The following is a 15,449-nucleotide window of genomic DNA, read 5'->3' on the forward strand; positions in this document are numbered from 1 at the left end:
AGGTTTTTTAGTCCCTATGCACATGCCATAGTGCCATTCTTGTTTGTGACCATGAGGTGGCAGTAGAAGCAAACACTTCAAATGACTCCCAGAAGCTTAGTAGCATAAGGATCCCTCATTTGGCACAAATCCCTCTTATTAGTCTGCTAAAGTTTTGTTTTTCTATTTCTTCTTGCTGACCTAGAATAATAACCTAGAATGACTTCTGCCGTGTTTGTTTTACTGCTCTTCTTCTATTTTCTTTGTGCTTTTCCCTGCTGAACGATGTTCTCAGGCTGTATATATAATCTCCCTTTGCACCTTAATTACAGTCAGTGTTTGTCTTCATTTCATGCCCCAGTTTTTTTTCCCTATCCAAGCATCCTTCTTCTTCTATTGTCCTCTGTAATAAAAGTGGCTAATATTTTTCATCCAGATGGAGCCCCGTCTCTCAGCTCAGATGAAGGCGGTGTCGGCAGAGTACCTCGGCCCAATCCTGGACCCCTCATCCGGCAGCAAACCGCAGCACATCACCAAGTCTCTGGCTTCACTGACGGACATCCAGGAGGACGGCCTGAGTCTGGCTCCGGGGAGCCTTGGGCTCAGCCTGGCATTAAGAGACCCGTATCACAGGGACCGGGTATCCCGCACCATCAGCTTGCCTGTGAGGGGTCACACCTTGTAAGTCACTGACAGTTAATAGTGATAACTGAGATGAACCCTGACTGTTCATTAAGTCTTATCAGGATGTGGGACTAATGAGAGGAATGATTGGCTCTAGTACTATCATCTTGTATCAGATTGCATTAAGTCATTATCCACTATATATACTTTATGAGCCATCTCTTTTAGCTTCTCGTGAATAATTTAGCCATTGTTTCCATCTTAAAAGTCACTACACTTCATGTAATATAAATCAGTGCATGCAGAATTCAGATGATGAGGATATTTTGTTTCTAAATCTAATATTCATTTCTGTTTTTTGGCGTTTCAGCATCAATAAGCTAAAGTTTTCCTTTTGCAGTTATTTACTAAAATGTGTCAAATTTTGTGAATCCTGCACAAGTAAACATCTTTTGAAAATCAGAAAATAGAAAGCAGTTTATCAGGTATTATTCTGTTTCGTGGCAGCAAAAACAAGTCAGGCAAAATGCCACGAGTCCTCAGTGATGTGTGTGATTTGATATTTGAAGAGATTAGGCTGCTAGAAATGCTTTTAAACTGCATAAACCCTGCTGCTTATAGAGTCCCAACCGTTCACTTAGATGTCTGTCATCCTTTCTGTGCACTCCCCTGAAAGTTTGCTTAGTTTGCTTGCATTTGTCTGTGTGTGTCAGTCCCAGGCAGTCTCGGGGCTATGACACTTCCCCCCTAACCAGAAGGAAATCTTACGACCGTGCGTACAGGTACATGTAATGCTCATTTCGCTCGCAGATGGATCGCACTTTGTTCTAGCTGTTTATTTACACAGTGGGACTCTTTAACTTCCTCATCCTAAACTCCACCATCTTTCTGCCACTTGTCAGGCCGACTGATGGCTACACTCCCCCCTCCTCCCCTCCTCTGAGGACCAGGAATGACCGCAACGTCTTCTCGAGGCTCACCAGCAACCAAACCCAAGGTTCTGCTCTGGACAAGTGAGTGCAGATCCATACACACAAACGCCACCTGTGTCCATCAGTCGGTCACACTTTGAAAGATTCCCATCCTTTTTTCTTTTCTTCTTTTTTCCCTCTTCCATGTTTTGCCTCAGTTTTTCTGCAGACAGGCTGAAGGTCAGGCCTTTTGAAAGGAAAGTGCTTCTGTCAATAATTTAAATAAGCCTTTTAAGAATGTTTACTAGTAGCTTGCCTTCATCTGAATCCCTTTCTTAGATAAATCCCTTTCTTCTGGCATTAATGTGAATCCCGCAGAAACAGATGGTGCAGGCAGTCTTGGAATCCAGGTGTCAAACCCAAACCGCAATCTATTCAAACCTGCGCGTAGCAGCGGTGACAATGAGGTGTAATTGCAGTAGGCTTCCAATTCTCATACAGAAATTACCAGGAGACAATGGCAAATCAGGAGAGGGGGGTGTGGGGGGCAGCTCAGATGGTAACACCCACTGCTGAAATGCGGTGTCAGGGCAGCAGTGGCTGGGAAGCAACCAGGATGTGGTATGATATGAAATCAGTTTTGAGGTGACGTGCTGTGCATGACAATGATCTTCATTATCTGCGTTTTGCAAAGGAAAGAGAAATCAGCCTGACCAATCTTATATAATCCAATATAAACAGCCCTGTAATTAATCTTATCTTATAATACTGGGTTTGTTGAGGCTGTGCATGACAAAACTTAATTCAAATTTATGATAATTTCTGAGGATGGTGTCAGCCGTGATGTTGAGCGGTCCCATTCCTGATGTCATTTTTTTAAAAGGTAAAAGAATTATAAACACCTCTCAGCGTGTATTTGTGTAATCTTACTACATCGGATTGAGGGAAAATGTGGGCATGAGATGCATGTTAATGCAGAGTCGGGAAGGAGCAGGCGGTCTTGTTTCCTTCCTGCTTACAATCAATTCAAACTTTCTGCTCTGACAAATGTCAGCAGTTGATTTCAGCCTCTGCTCTAAAGTTGATGTCTAATCTGTGCTAATCCACAGCATTTCTCAGCTTTATTAACACCTAATTGGCAGCAAGGATGCTGTGTGAAACGAGTTAGGGTGTCATGGCTGTGCGTGTGTGTGTGTGTGTGTGTGCTTTATGTGGGTTGCATGTGTTGGAGCGTGTGGGTGCTGATTATCTGGAGCAGGGGTAGGTAAATGAGATGGCTGTTGTCATGTTTCTGTGCAGCTGTTGTCATTCTTAGGATTTTTCCAACTTGGAATGGGACATGTTTTTGTTTAGGGTCTTAATAAGGTACCCAAAGCTTTGATTTCAGCACATCAGTAGATTGCTGATGTGGTATTCACATAATTTCAGTTTGCTCAGTCAATACGGGAACTCTGGGACAGAGGCTGAAAAAAGTTCCCATTTGATATGTTGTCAGATATTCTGGTTGTACTGTACACCTGTGCACACAGTTGCGGTTGAACTGAAAAGGGAAATTGAGCGGGCTCATTGTTTAATCCAGCTTTGTTGTACTGCTTTGTGAAACGTAATCCAGGCATTGCTGAGATTATTGCAAACAATGCATCTGGAGCCAGTTTGTTGGCAAACGTTATATAGACATTGTGTTATATTTTCACATACAAGATTCCTGGGAAAAATCATTTGGACCGTGTCTGCAATAATCCTGTGTCATATCTAATACACAGTAATAGATAGTGTTCTTTACTCTGTTTGGTTTAGACAAATGTGCTGCTCGAGTACTCTCTGCAGATTTTAACCAAACGTTCACAACTACGGTGACCTGCATGGTTAAATAAAGGTTACACTGACTAACAGTACCCTATTGTTGCTTGGTTCTAGTCCAGCTTCTGCAGCACGTCGTACGTACAGTGTTTAACAAATTTATTAGACCCTCTGTCATAAAAACAAGAAAACCCCAATATTTTTCAAATATGTCAAAAATCTGTTTAAAACTAAAAATTACCGAACGCACTGAACTGAATTACTGTTTTTATATCCACATGGGACTCTCTGGAAAATCAGTAATTAATCAAGCATGACGTTCAACCACTAAAACTAATTATTCAGGAATGTAAGTAAACAACAGCAACTTTGCATCTTAATCACAAAATAATAATGTGCTTGTCTAGTTTTTCTGCTTTTTTAATATAAAACGATAAATCTGGAAAATCTTAGATAACAGCAATAATTATATTATGGTGGTATAAATTTCATTTTGATTAAAGAGCTTGAGCATACTGGTGGCTTAACCATTACAGAATCATAAAATATGATTTTGGTAAAAACCAGTACTATTAATTTAGGGCAGATGTGGCATAAACTTTACAATTGATGGTGGTCTAATAAATGTGTTGAGCACTGGAGATCTTTTAGGCTTTAAATCAGCGGTTATATAAATCAATAAAAAGGTTTTCTTTCTATAGCGCTTTAATGCAATAGCTGTCGTTCATATTGAAACATTTTTTTACTGTCTTTAGCTTCAGGGCTGTGATGGCACCATTTCTTAATTATCAGTATCTAATGTTTTCATGTTTTTTTATATATAACATTATGTACTCTGACAGGTGTGATAGACAGGAATATATACTGGTACTAGTTTTGATGGAAAAATGTGTTTGGAAGCCATGTGTGTGGTTTTGTTGCTTCTTGTTTAAAAAGCAAGCAGTGGGTACAACGCTTAGCAGAGGTTTACATCACTCACACGTTCTCTGTCACTTAATTTCTCATCTCGGACACACATTTACAGCTTAATCCAGCAATATATACATAATCAAACCCATTAAAATGTGAAATGTCTGTGATTTTGACTGGACTATATTGTGTTTCTGTTCTTTCACGTTTGAGTAGACTGGTTTCCCAAGAGACTGGGATCAAGTGTTTGACACTGATTTGAAAGACAAATGAGGACGAGGAATTTCAAACAAAGTTTCCTTGTCATGTCTTGGATAAAGAGGCTTTGAATTGAATTCGCTTTACTTTTGCATGCTCCATAATCAATAAATTTTAAAAGTATTTTAAAGTGAGTCAAATTGCTCTGTGCTAATAGCCACTACGGCTGACAGTAAATGCCAAGAACTGGAAGAATTGCCGTCACCTTTAAACACCGCTGTTCCCTCCGGACATATCCAGAACTTTCTGTTTTATTATTTCATGCTAAGAGTGAAAAGCCCGGGCCCTCTTAGTGAGAAACCAGAGGCTATAAAATATTTACAATATAATAACACTTTTATTGCATTGTTACACACATATCATTATTTCCCTTTAAGCTCTTTGGGAGGTGTGGGTGTGGCCTGGAAATGTGTTTCCCTTATTGTCTAGTCAACTGGATTTTCCCTTCTGTTAACTCTGTTTGCCACCCCCGATGCCTTTTCTGTACTAATTAGCTAAATGTGGCAGGAAAGAGTGGATTTAGGAGGACACACTGACATCATACTATAGTCATGCGTAGAGGACAGGACAAGTGTAACCTTTGCGTACGACTATCCTGGCGTCAGTGCTTCCTCCTTGACTGTCTTTCGTTTTCTTTCAGGTTCTTTGTTCACACAGATACTTTCATATTTGGGGAAAGGCACTTATTTGCTTTCTTGGATCGCATTACGCGAAAAGATTGCTACCTCTCGCATGTCCGTATACTGAATATTCAGTCACAGCCAGTAGCTGTTAGCCAGACTGCTAGCCATTGGAAACAGCTAGCTCACCATCACCGCTAAGTCTCATTAATCTGGACATTACCATATATCTTGTTTGTTTAATTCATACAAAACATAATCCTATTAATCTCAAGTGTCTTGAGATTTATTATTGTTTGCAGTATTTTTTTTAGAGGTGCTTCAGAGGTGTTGGTAGACAAACGTTGCCCTTCAAGACTATGCTAAGCTATTAGCTGCTAGTAGTAATCGAACTGCGAGACTCAGAGAGGTATTAGTCTTTACATCCTGACACGTGGTGCGAAAGTGAATAATTTTTTCCCCAAACATGAAACAGTTTCTTTAAAGCTTTCTGTGCAGACACTGGTCAAACAGTAAAGCCTGTTCAGTGATTGTCTTTGTGAAGCAGCACCTTTCATGGCGAACCACGCGATAATCGCAGAGCAAGCTTTACTGTTGACCGAGCTTTCCTGTCAGTTTGCTCATTGCTTTATATCTAAAATCCCTTCCACTAGTCACTCCTCTCCTTTTTAACCCTTTGCCAGTAACCCTTCTGTCTTTTCTTAGCGTGATTAACCCTTTCCTCTTCCCACCTTGCCCTCCCTCCCTCTCCCTTGCTCCTCTTCTGCCTCTAGGTCGGATGACAGCGACTCCTCGCTCTCAGAGGTGCTCAGGTAGAGGAACCGTATCTGTCTCTCTCTCACTCTCTGTTTTTCCCATTTGCCTGTTGACTCACTCGGTGTCATCTCGTCTCCACCAGTCGTCAGCGCCTCACCTGGCCTCTTCATCCCCACCTTCATATTCCATCGGGTGTGCATGTTTTAACCGCAGACCGCTTCTCTCGACCCACCCAGGCTTTTCCATCGCTGTGATCTTGTATTTGTGGTCAGAGTGAACCACACCACTTTTTTTTTCAGGCTGAAGAAACTGGTGGAAATTAAAGTAATTACTCCTCTTAATGGTCTCCATGGTCAGCCACTTGGTAAATGCAGTCTTGTTAAAGGACAGAGGATTGATAACATATGAGTTAAATGAATATTTGAACGTCTACTTAATAGACACTCATGCATGTCTATTAATTGCGTAGCTGGACTCAGCGGTCATTTAGCTACGTTTAACTATAAGAGTGAAAGCTGAAGTGTAACAATGGCAATTCATGGTTTTACAGGGCTTTTTGTCCCTACCTCATTCTTAACCTAAGGAGCCCAGTTTGCCAGCTAACCAGAAGCTCTTTATACAGATTTAACACAGTATTTATAATAATTAATAAAAACTTTGATCAAGCTTTAGATGTGTTTGTGCTCGTTTTGCATATGGCAGTATTCATTATTTCTTAGACAAAACAAAGCACACCATTTTGAATTTTAACAGATTTAAGTAAGCAGTTGCTAGAAGTGGCTTCCTGTTTAGCTGTAAATCAAATAAGCATCCATCCATTTTCTTCAGCTTATCCAATTCAGGGTCACGGGTGGGGGGGGTTGTTTGAGCCAATCCCAGCTGTCATGGGGTGAGTGGCGGACAGGCCGCCAGTTCATCACAGGGCTAATACAGAGAGACAGGCAGTCATTTACACTCACATTCACACTTATGACCAGTTTAGAATCACCAGTTAACCCAACCTCCTGCATGTCTTTGGAAGCCGGAGTACCTGGAGAGTCTCACACAGGTAGAAACTCCAAACGCCACACAAAAAGCTCTCTATTGGCTGGTGGATTCAGACCCAGGACCTTCTTGCCACCTTGTGTCCCAACAAAAAAACATATTTCCCAAAACGTCAATTAATTTCTTTAAGACAAACACATGGACCTTTGTATAGTTTTCATCGGGCATCTGTATTTCTTTTAGCCACACACACAAATAGATGCTCCTCTCATCAGGATCCTTCTGTCTTTTTTTCTGTGCACTGCAGAGAGTACCCCCCCCCCCCCCTGCATGTTTTCATTAGTGCTGGTCTCTTGGGTCTTGGCCCTGCAACATCCATTAGCAGCTCTTCCATGCTGCATAACACACTATAGCACACGATGATATCTTCCATGTATGCTGATAGAACCGAAACAGTTTCTGCTATTTGGAGCATTGCAGTACCATCAGAAATACAGTGCCGCATGTGCAGCGTGTGCCATACGTCCTTTTTCGAGGAAAACGAGCGACTCAAAGAGAGAGACCGAAGAAAATATCCAGACTAATCAACTAATGCTTTGTTTTAATTTATTGTCAGGTCACCAAAGTAGCTTGGTTAAGCTAAGATTCTATTAAGAAAGGAAATAAATAGTGTTTCTGGTAATTACTTTAGATTAATTTTCATTTTAATCACAGAGAATGGAACATGAAGACTTTAATCAGGCAAAATAATGGGCTAAAATTAGTAAGGTTTATTTAACTAACACCCCTTTAAAAATAAGTATATGAAACATACATATTTACTCCCTTCCTCTTGTCTGTCTTTATTAAACATGGATCGCTTTTCTTCTTCTTTGTAAACTCAAACCAGTCACCAGTTTTCTGACGTCACCTTTTCAAAAGCAGCTGAAGTTTAAGAAAAATGTGTCGGGCTGACTGTGTTTGCACCATAAAGCTCCTGTCACAGTCTGACTTTATATCTGTATTCCTAATCAGACTAATGCTATCGCCTCATCACACCTCACCGCTCACCCACACATGTCACGTAACCCTTTTTCCTGGGCACTAAAAGGGCATTGGCTCTGGCGCTGCTGAGAGTCAGTTCCCGTCTGAGCGATGGAGAATGGACTCTGCATGTGGTGCTGCTGACGTCTCGGTGTGGTGGGGTTTATTTTTGAGTTCCGGGCTGCTGTGGAATTGGTCTTCCAGGCTGTGGCTGCTGTCATCAATTATTTTGAGCTTCTTGTGTGCAGTTTCTTTTTTGTGTTTCTCTGGGGGGGTGAAATTTGGCAGACGTGCATGCGGCTTCCTTTTACTTGCTGATGAATGAGACTTTTGACTTTGGTTGGCGTTCTGAAACACCGTAACAGACATACCAAGTATGATTTGCGGTTTCACTTTTGATTTGACTTGTGTGTTTATTTGTGTGTGTGTTGTCATGCTGGACATGAGCATCCGTGCTGTGAAACAGAAGATGAGCATGTTGTCACCCTTGACAAGTTTGAAGCACACCCTTCTGTATTTTGCTCACTCCGTGCAGAAACAAATCTGTCCTGAGTTTTGTGTGCAGTGTTAGATATTCTTTTCTCTCCTCACATCCTCCGGCTCCTCTTCAGTGTTTTGCCTGTTACTTCACCCTCTCTCTCTCTCTTTCACACATGCACACACAAACGCACACTAACCACCACTTGTGAAGCCCATCGGGGACCAATTTTCCCACAGCTCTCCCTCTTCCTCTCACCCGCTCCCTGCTCTGTCTCACTCCGCTGACTGCTCTCCAGGCGCTCTGGGACCCTGGCCTGTCAGTGGGACATAGATTGGGATGGTGAGGGGAAGCAGAGGTCCAAGCTAGAGAGACTGAGTGCACATAATATAGAGACTGTGTGCGGATAACTGTGTGTGTGCATGTGTGTGTGAGGGAAGGAGAAAGACGAGTTGAATAAGAAAGCAGCTCTTACTGCTGTAGTGCCTTAATTGGGCTGCTCCACAACAAAAAGAAAAGAGGGAGGGGAAAGTGAGATGGAGCGCGCGGGCTAACGCCATCAGGAAAGTGTGTCTACTTGTTTAACTGATACGGTGTGGGCATAAATCTGTTTACAGACACATTTTGGGTGAGACATCTCACCTCTTAAAGTAGGCCATTAAGTTGTAGGATGAAGGCCCCTGCGCCTGAAGTGATGGAAACACAATTGTGTGTATAGTTCTTCAAGGGAGTAGTTTATCTGAGCGCTTTCAGTGAGCAATGTATGGGTTTGTATTGCTTCTGTATAGTCAACAAAAAAAATGCATGTTTGTGGTCAGCCTGTGCCTTGCAAACCTAAATCTTGCTGGTTGATTGATTTTGGAACCACTCTGACACTTTCTGTGTGTTTGTGAACCGTAGGGGTGTGATCAGTCCCATCGGGGGTGTGAAGGGGGGTCGAACTGCACCCCTGCAATGTGTTTCTGTAGCCGAGGGCCACTCAAAGCCAGTGCTGTGTGTGGACGCTACAGATGAGCTGCTCTTCACTGGATCTAAAGGTAAACACATCGCTAAAACAGCAGCGTTGGAGTGTTTCCTTTGAAATGCCTTTTACAGAGCTTATCAGTTGAAATTGATTCCTCTCAAGCTGTAAACCAATTAAACTGAAATTGTGCCAATAAACTGTTACTGTAGCATTTGAGCAAATGTTTCTGCGATGCTTCGTAATTTTGTTTAACAGAGTGAGAGGAGGAAGGGATTTTATTACAGTCTGACAAATAGTTGGACTGACTAGTGGACTGTTTGTAATGCGTCTGACTTTCTCCCCTCTTCCAGATCGCACCTGCAAGATGTGGAACCTGGTAACAGGTCAGGAGATCGTCACCCTCAAAGGCCACCCAAACAATGTCGTGTCTGTCAAATACTGCCCCTCCTCCTGTCTGGTGTTCTCTGTGTCCACCTCCTACATCAAGGTGTGGGACATCCGCGACGCGGCCAAGTGCGTCCGAACGCTCACGTAAGTTTCGCGCAGGGAAACCATCGGGTGGAAAAGTTTAGAGCTTTTGCCAGAATTACAGCCTTGCTTGGAGAGATTTAATGGAAGTGATTTTAAAAGGCTTTTTTTTTCTTTTTCTGCTCAGCGATGTGCCTCCAGTTGAAGAAATATGACAAGCTAAAGTAGAGGAAATGACAACTGCTGATTGCACTTACTTCTCTGTTTCTTGTGTTTTTTTCTACCTTTCTTCTTCCTCTTCAACCCCACAGCTCTTCAGGGCAGGTGGTTTCAGGTGATGCGTGCGCCGGCACCACCACCCGCACAATTACCTTTGCTCAGGGCGAGTGTCAGATCAACCAGATAGCTCTCAACCCGTCAGGATCAGTGCTCTATGCTGCTGCTGGAAACACTGTTCGCATCTGGGACCTCAACAGGTACATTTGTTGATGAATTAATCCGTTAATACATTATTATATTCATTCATCTACTCATCCAGTTACTGCTTAAAGACTCTGTCAGTCATTCATGCGTGCTTCATCTATGCACTTAATTTCTTTACTGCCCACTCTTTAAATTCATTTAGACATGGCTGTGGATGTATTCACTTATTGCATGTTAATCAGCCAGCGAGCTGATTAACATTTGATAGAAGAGCTTCAAAAAGGCTGACAAAAGATTTAAAAAGACGGCAAAAAAAAAAAAAAAAAAAAACAGTGCTGAGGATATGAAGCGTGATCATGAGCATGTTTTCTACCAGGAATCATTCCTGGCATCCTGTGGAAGCATCGCTCTCTCCTCAGTTTTTATGCTTCTAGAGGGAAATTATTAACAGATTGGACCAGACAGTTTACGCTGAGGGGCTCAGAACCATTTAATGATGCATAAGAACCCCCCAGAAATGAAAAATGAATGTATTAAACATTTCATTTCTGCCCATGGCGTTGCCGCGTCTCTGCAGCTTTACTTCACTTGTGAGAGAGAAACTGGATTCATTCAGCGACACCTCAAAGTTCGTACAAATGATGAGTTTCACAGACCTTTGTTTCACCTTCTTTTGGTTTCTGCTTGTTGTGTATTTCGGTTTGTGTGTAGGATGCAAGCAATGGGGAAGCTGACAGGCCACATCGGCTCTGTCATATGTCTCACAGTGGGGCAGTCTCTGCTGGGCAAAGATCAAGTAATCACTGGCTCCAAAGATCATTACGTCAAGGTACAGAAAGCCTACAAAAACCACTCATTCTTAATATATCTGAATATCATTGTCTGTCACCTTATAAATCAAAGATACACACAAATGTTTCCTTTCCTGTCAGGTGTTTGACGTGGCAGAGGGAACTCTGGGAAACGTAGGTCCAGCTCATAACTTTGAGCCTCCACATTATGATGGCATCGAGTGTTTGGCTGTGCAGGGAGATGTGCTGTTCAGTGGATCGAGAGACAACGGCATCAAGAAATGGGAACTGGAGCAACAGGAGCTCACGCAGGTGTGTGGATGCTTGCATCTGTGTTACAGGAGGGGTCTGAACAGACCTCTATCACTATACTGAGAACATACCAACACTCGCTGTGGGTTATTAAAAAACAGGGCTTCATGTGGCAGATGTATTGATTCCCACACACTATGCAAGGTCAGTAGGTCTGAGTGAACAGGAACAAGACTATTTTATATTCAAGCGAGCGCAGACTTCGTACATCACATTTAAAGAATGCCTCCTTGACTGTGCATCATTGTAAAATCCTCATGAAATCTGGTACGAACCTGCCTGTGAGGCTTTTACTTTACAATGTCTTGACCGTTATTATCTGCAGGGCAAAGTCAATCTTTCTGCAAAGTGTAAGGAGTGCAGATTGAACGCGGCACAGTGCTCTGGTAGATAATTGCCCTCTGATCCTCTCTGTCAGCAGTGAAGGCAGTTTTAATGAATCGGTTCTCTGGCGAACAAGTGCAGATTAACAGGAAACGAATTAACAAGTCCATTATCCAAAATGTCACAAATTATTTTTCTTGTTACTTTATTTATTATTTTAAATGGAAATTATTCCAGTTGCTCATGTGGTTTAGTGTTAATTGCCATGTGGTCGAGTCCTGATGTTCATATGTGGTGCCAGTTAATAGAAAAAAATTAATTCAGGGACCTTTTTTTTACATCCTGTGTCCTTGCTTTTGTTTTTGGTTTTTTTGGAGCCAAAACAAACATCCTCTGGCATTAACATCAGCACAGAAACTGTGTGCTGGGAGCTTCATAGTATGGGTTTCCGTGGCTGAGCAGCTCCTGTAGGTGTGTAATAAGTAGGTTCTTTTTTCAATATAGTGTAGGAGCATCTATCCATATTAATGCACAGTTTGACAGCCGTCCTTAAATCCATGACAAATTATGAAAAAAAACTCCTTTAAATGATGGCAATGATGGCAAATATTTGGAAACAATCAATCTCAAACCTTTGAATTTCACATATCAAGTGATTCCTTGCACGATATCAGAAGTAAGGATTAGCGTTGAGCTGATTTATTAAAGCAAAATAAAATGGGGAGTCAGTCTGATTCTTATTTGTAGTCATCTTATAAACATTTCCCAGAGAATACTTCCCTAGGAGCCGGAGTACCAATTGACATTTTCCTTATTGATCCCCGTAATTGCGATGTGTCTATCGAGACCGAAGCTTCTGGAGGTGGACACACCGGCGACACAAACGAACATTTTCTGTGTCCACTTTGTTAGAGACTGTACCCACCCCCCCTCGCCCCAGTTATCCGACACTGGCACAACGGTGACAGCGAAGGGCTGCGTTTCCTGTTCAGTCGGTGGACAGCTCCCTGCCAGCGCAGTTCTCCCTTCGTGTCTTTACCCACTCTGTGCAGAGAATCAACAGTGTCACCATGTGTAATGTGGCAGGAAAGCACTGTGTCAACATTAGGGTGTAAGAGCTCACACGCATCACAGCCACAGGTAACAAGGAGGAGAGTCAGTGTGTGTGGGCGTGTGTGTGTGTGTGGATGTGTGTGTGTTTGGTTGTGTGTTTATATGCAATTGCTGATTTCTGCAGTGTCTCCTGTGTAGCCCCTGTTGCCTGCATACGTTAATAATGCATAATAATCCACCTCGTGGGCGGATGTGGCTTATTTACATGCATAGTAATTTGCATATGAAGCTGCACTTTCTAAAGTTTAGCAACAGTGCTGTTTAGCCTTTGTTTATCCAAATTGACAAAACAAGAACACAAGATATTATTTTTCCTTTCAAAGGCTGAATTAAATCAGCTCAGTCATTGCTGTGGTCTGTGGCTTATGACCCTAACCTCATTTGTGAAGCAGCCAACAGAATCCGTTTTACAGCCTTCCTAACTCAGTATTCTCTGTCTAATTATGTAATGGGATCAAACTGTGGCTCGGGGTATAATAGAATATATTACAGTAGAGTCTGAAACTGCACTTCCTTCAGGACTTCTGCTCTGAGCCCTGCTGCTCTGACCCCTCTGTTAAAATGCCGACGTTATAGAGTTTTTTCCTAGAGGGATATGTGAAGCAATTTGTTTATAATCACTATAAACTGTAGTTTAGCGATTCCCTCTGGCTTGATAAATAGCTTAATATACCTTCTGAAAAACAATTTCAAGCATGCATGTTTTTTTTTATGACTTTATCGACCTGCTTATGCTGTGGATGTCGGAGAGAGCTGTTGCTCTCTTGAGGTGTCGCCCAGGCATTAACGCTTACAGTGTGCATATGAAAAAGTGAGTACATCCAATATAAATTGTTGGCTTTATTGGCATATTTACATAGGGAAACACTTGATCCTCATTGAAACAAAGCCTACAGACAAAGCTGACACACTTAAAGATAAATGTGAGGAAGAAGATAACTTTTTCAATGATTTATTCCACAAAGTTGTAAGTGGGGGTAATATTATACTGTGAGATATTAAGTGTACCCTTGGCCTCAGAAGCTGGTACTGCAACCCGTTAGCAGTAATGACTTCTTGTAAATGTTTTGCATAACAGTCTAGCAGTCTCTGATATTGACTGACTACTTCACCGTGCAAGTTCACTCAGCAGCAGCAGCATCTTTGTGGGTTTTCTTGTATGTAAAGCCTGCTTTAAATCGAGGCCCTATAACATTTCAGTGAAATTCAAATCAGGGCTTGATTATGCTGTTGAAAGGGCTACTTCTGGTTCAAGCTACTTTCAGATGGCCTAACATTATCTCCAAGTACTCTTTATAAGATGCAGAATTTAAAGTTGAATTAATGGCGTCTTGTTCCCCAACTTCTAAGGCTGAAAATGGAACCCAGAAACGGTGATCTGCACCAAACAGGTCTACGGTTATTGTGGTCAAACTGCTCTAACTTGATTTCTATGTTATTCCAAAAGCTTTGCTCCGTCTGTTCATTGGCAAACTAGTTTTTCTCGAATGTGGTTTTGGGCATCAAAGGCATTTTCTTGCAAAGCCGCCCATTCAAGTTTAATTTGTTGAATCTGATTATAGAGACTGACTGTAACCTGGACTATTCTTTAACAACAACAAATGCAAGAGTTACCTGCAAATCCAGTGATAAAAGCCGGAGGTCACAATTGGCAGGACCTGCAGGTTCTGTACAGGTTTTATTATTCCCTCAAAATCGACATTATTTGCAGAGAGCTTTTTTTGGAGGTCTTTTTGAATTCTTTGACAGAGTCATGGACATCCACCTTTTTTGGAGGCCTGAGAAGGCCCTGTAGTACTTGGCATTGTGACACCACACACTTAAACAGCACAGCGATTACTAGGCCTTAAACCAGGTGTAGATAGCCTCCATTTGTCATTATGTAAAGAGATTGTAATCTTTGGTAGCCCTGAAACTTCAATGGTTTTAAAATGTATTTAAATTTTTGATGAAAGCACTTTCCTTCCTTCTCTTCCTAACCTTTATGTAAGGTAGCTTTTCAACAAAAATTAGCTGCTGGCTTGCAGGTATGTCGTAAAGCCATTCACACGACTTCACTAATCTAAAGTCAAAATATAAAGTCCATCTGAGGACACATGGTCTCAGGAGGATATGGGAGATTTCTCTTTTTGCTTTCAAATTGCATTGCCCATGTGCAACTTCCATACTGTTATCATTTATTAAACTTTTCTGGTATTAAACACCTTTTTCAGATCGTCTGTTGCAGGTTTTAATTCAAGGTTGTGAAACTGTGATCTTAAGTTTAGCTTTTTTTGTATCGATCATTAGCTGGAACCTGTAAAGTCCATTAATAGAAAGAATAATAGAATAATTACGCAGCCAGACATATTTATTAAACAGATGTTGCCAGAGTAGGATCCTTCCTATATACGGCTGAGTATTGTTAGTGTTAAGCTTTACACATCTGTGAGGGTCAGCTTGGATCCATTTGGGTTGACGTACTATAAATTTCACCATCAGAGGGTGAAAACAACACAAGGCTCCATTTGAAATTCCACGTCCGCTTTTATGTTTTTTGTGACCTGGGGATACTATATTTGAGAAGGCTGTCTGAGTATAATCCTTATGTGTGAGCACCATGGGCGGGTGTTAAGGTTCTTTCTGTCCTCTGTTAACATCATTGTCTGCTAGCAGGCAATATAACCAAACACAGTCTTCATCCAACAGTTACTATGTCTTGCTGTTTTAAAC

General features: G+C 41.7%; 1 protein-coding gene across 1 annotated transcript in view; it reads left to right on the plus strand.

Moving 5' to 3' along the window:
* Window positions 1-15,449, plus strand: part of kif21b (kinesin family member 21B) — a 73,258-nt gene that overhangs the window by 45,091 nt on the left and 12,718 nt on the right. The window contains exons 24-31 of the mRNA XM_039612266.1: window positions 416-660; window positions 1,317-1,385; window positions 1,506-1,616; window positions 9,243-9,379; window positions 9,657-9,837; window positions 10,086-10,250; window positions 10,909-11,026; window positions 11,130-11,300. Coding sequence (XP_039468200.1) covers window positions 416-660; window positions 1,317-1,385; window positions 1,506-1,616; window positions 9,243-9,379; window positions 9,657-9,837; window positions 10,086-10,250; window positions 10,909-11,026; window positions 11,130-11,300 — 1,197 coding nt within the window. The remainder of the gene's footprint in view (window positions 1-415; window positions 661-1,316; window positions 1,386-1,505; window positions 1,617-9,242; window positions 9,380-9,656; window positions 9,838-10,085; window positions 10,251-10,908; window positions 11,027-11,129; window positions 11,301-15,449) is intronic.

The sequence above is a fragment of the Oreochromis aureus genome, linkage group 5 (assembly GCF_013358895.1).
Source record: "Oreochromis aureus strain Israel breed Guangdong linkage group 5, ZZ_aureus, whole genome shotgun sequence".
Taxonomy (NCBI): Eukaryota; Metazoa; Chordata; class Actinopteri; order Cichliformes; family Cichlidae; genus Oreochromis; species Oreochromis aureus.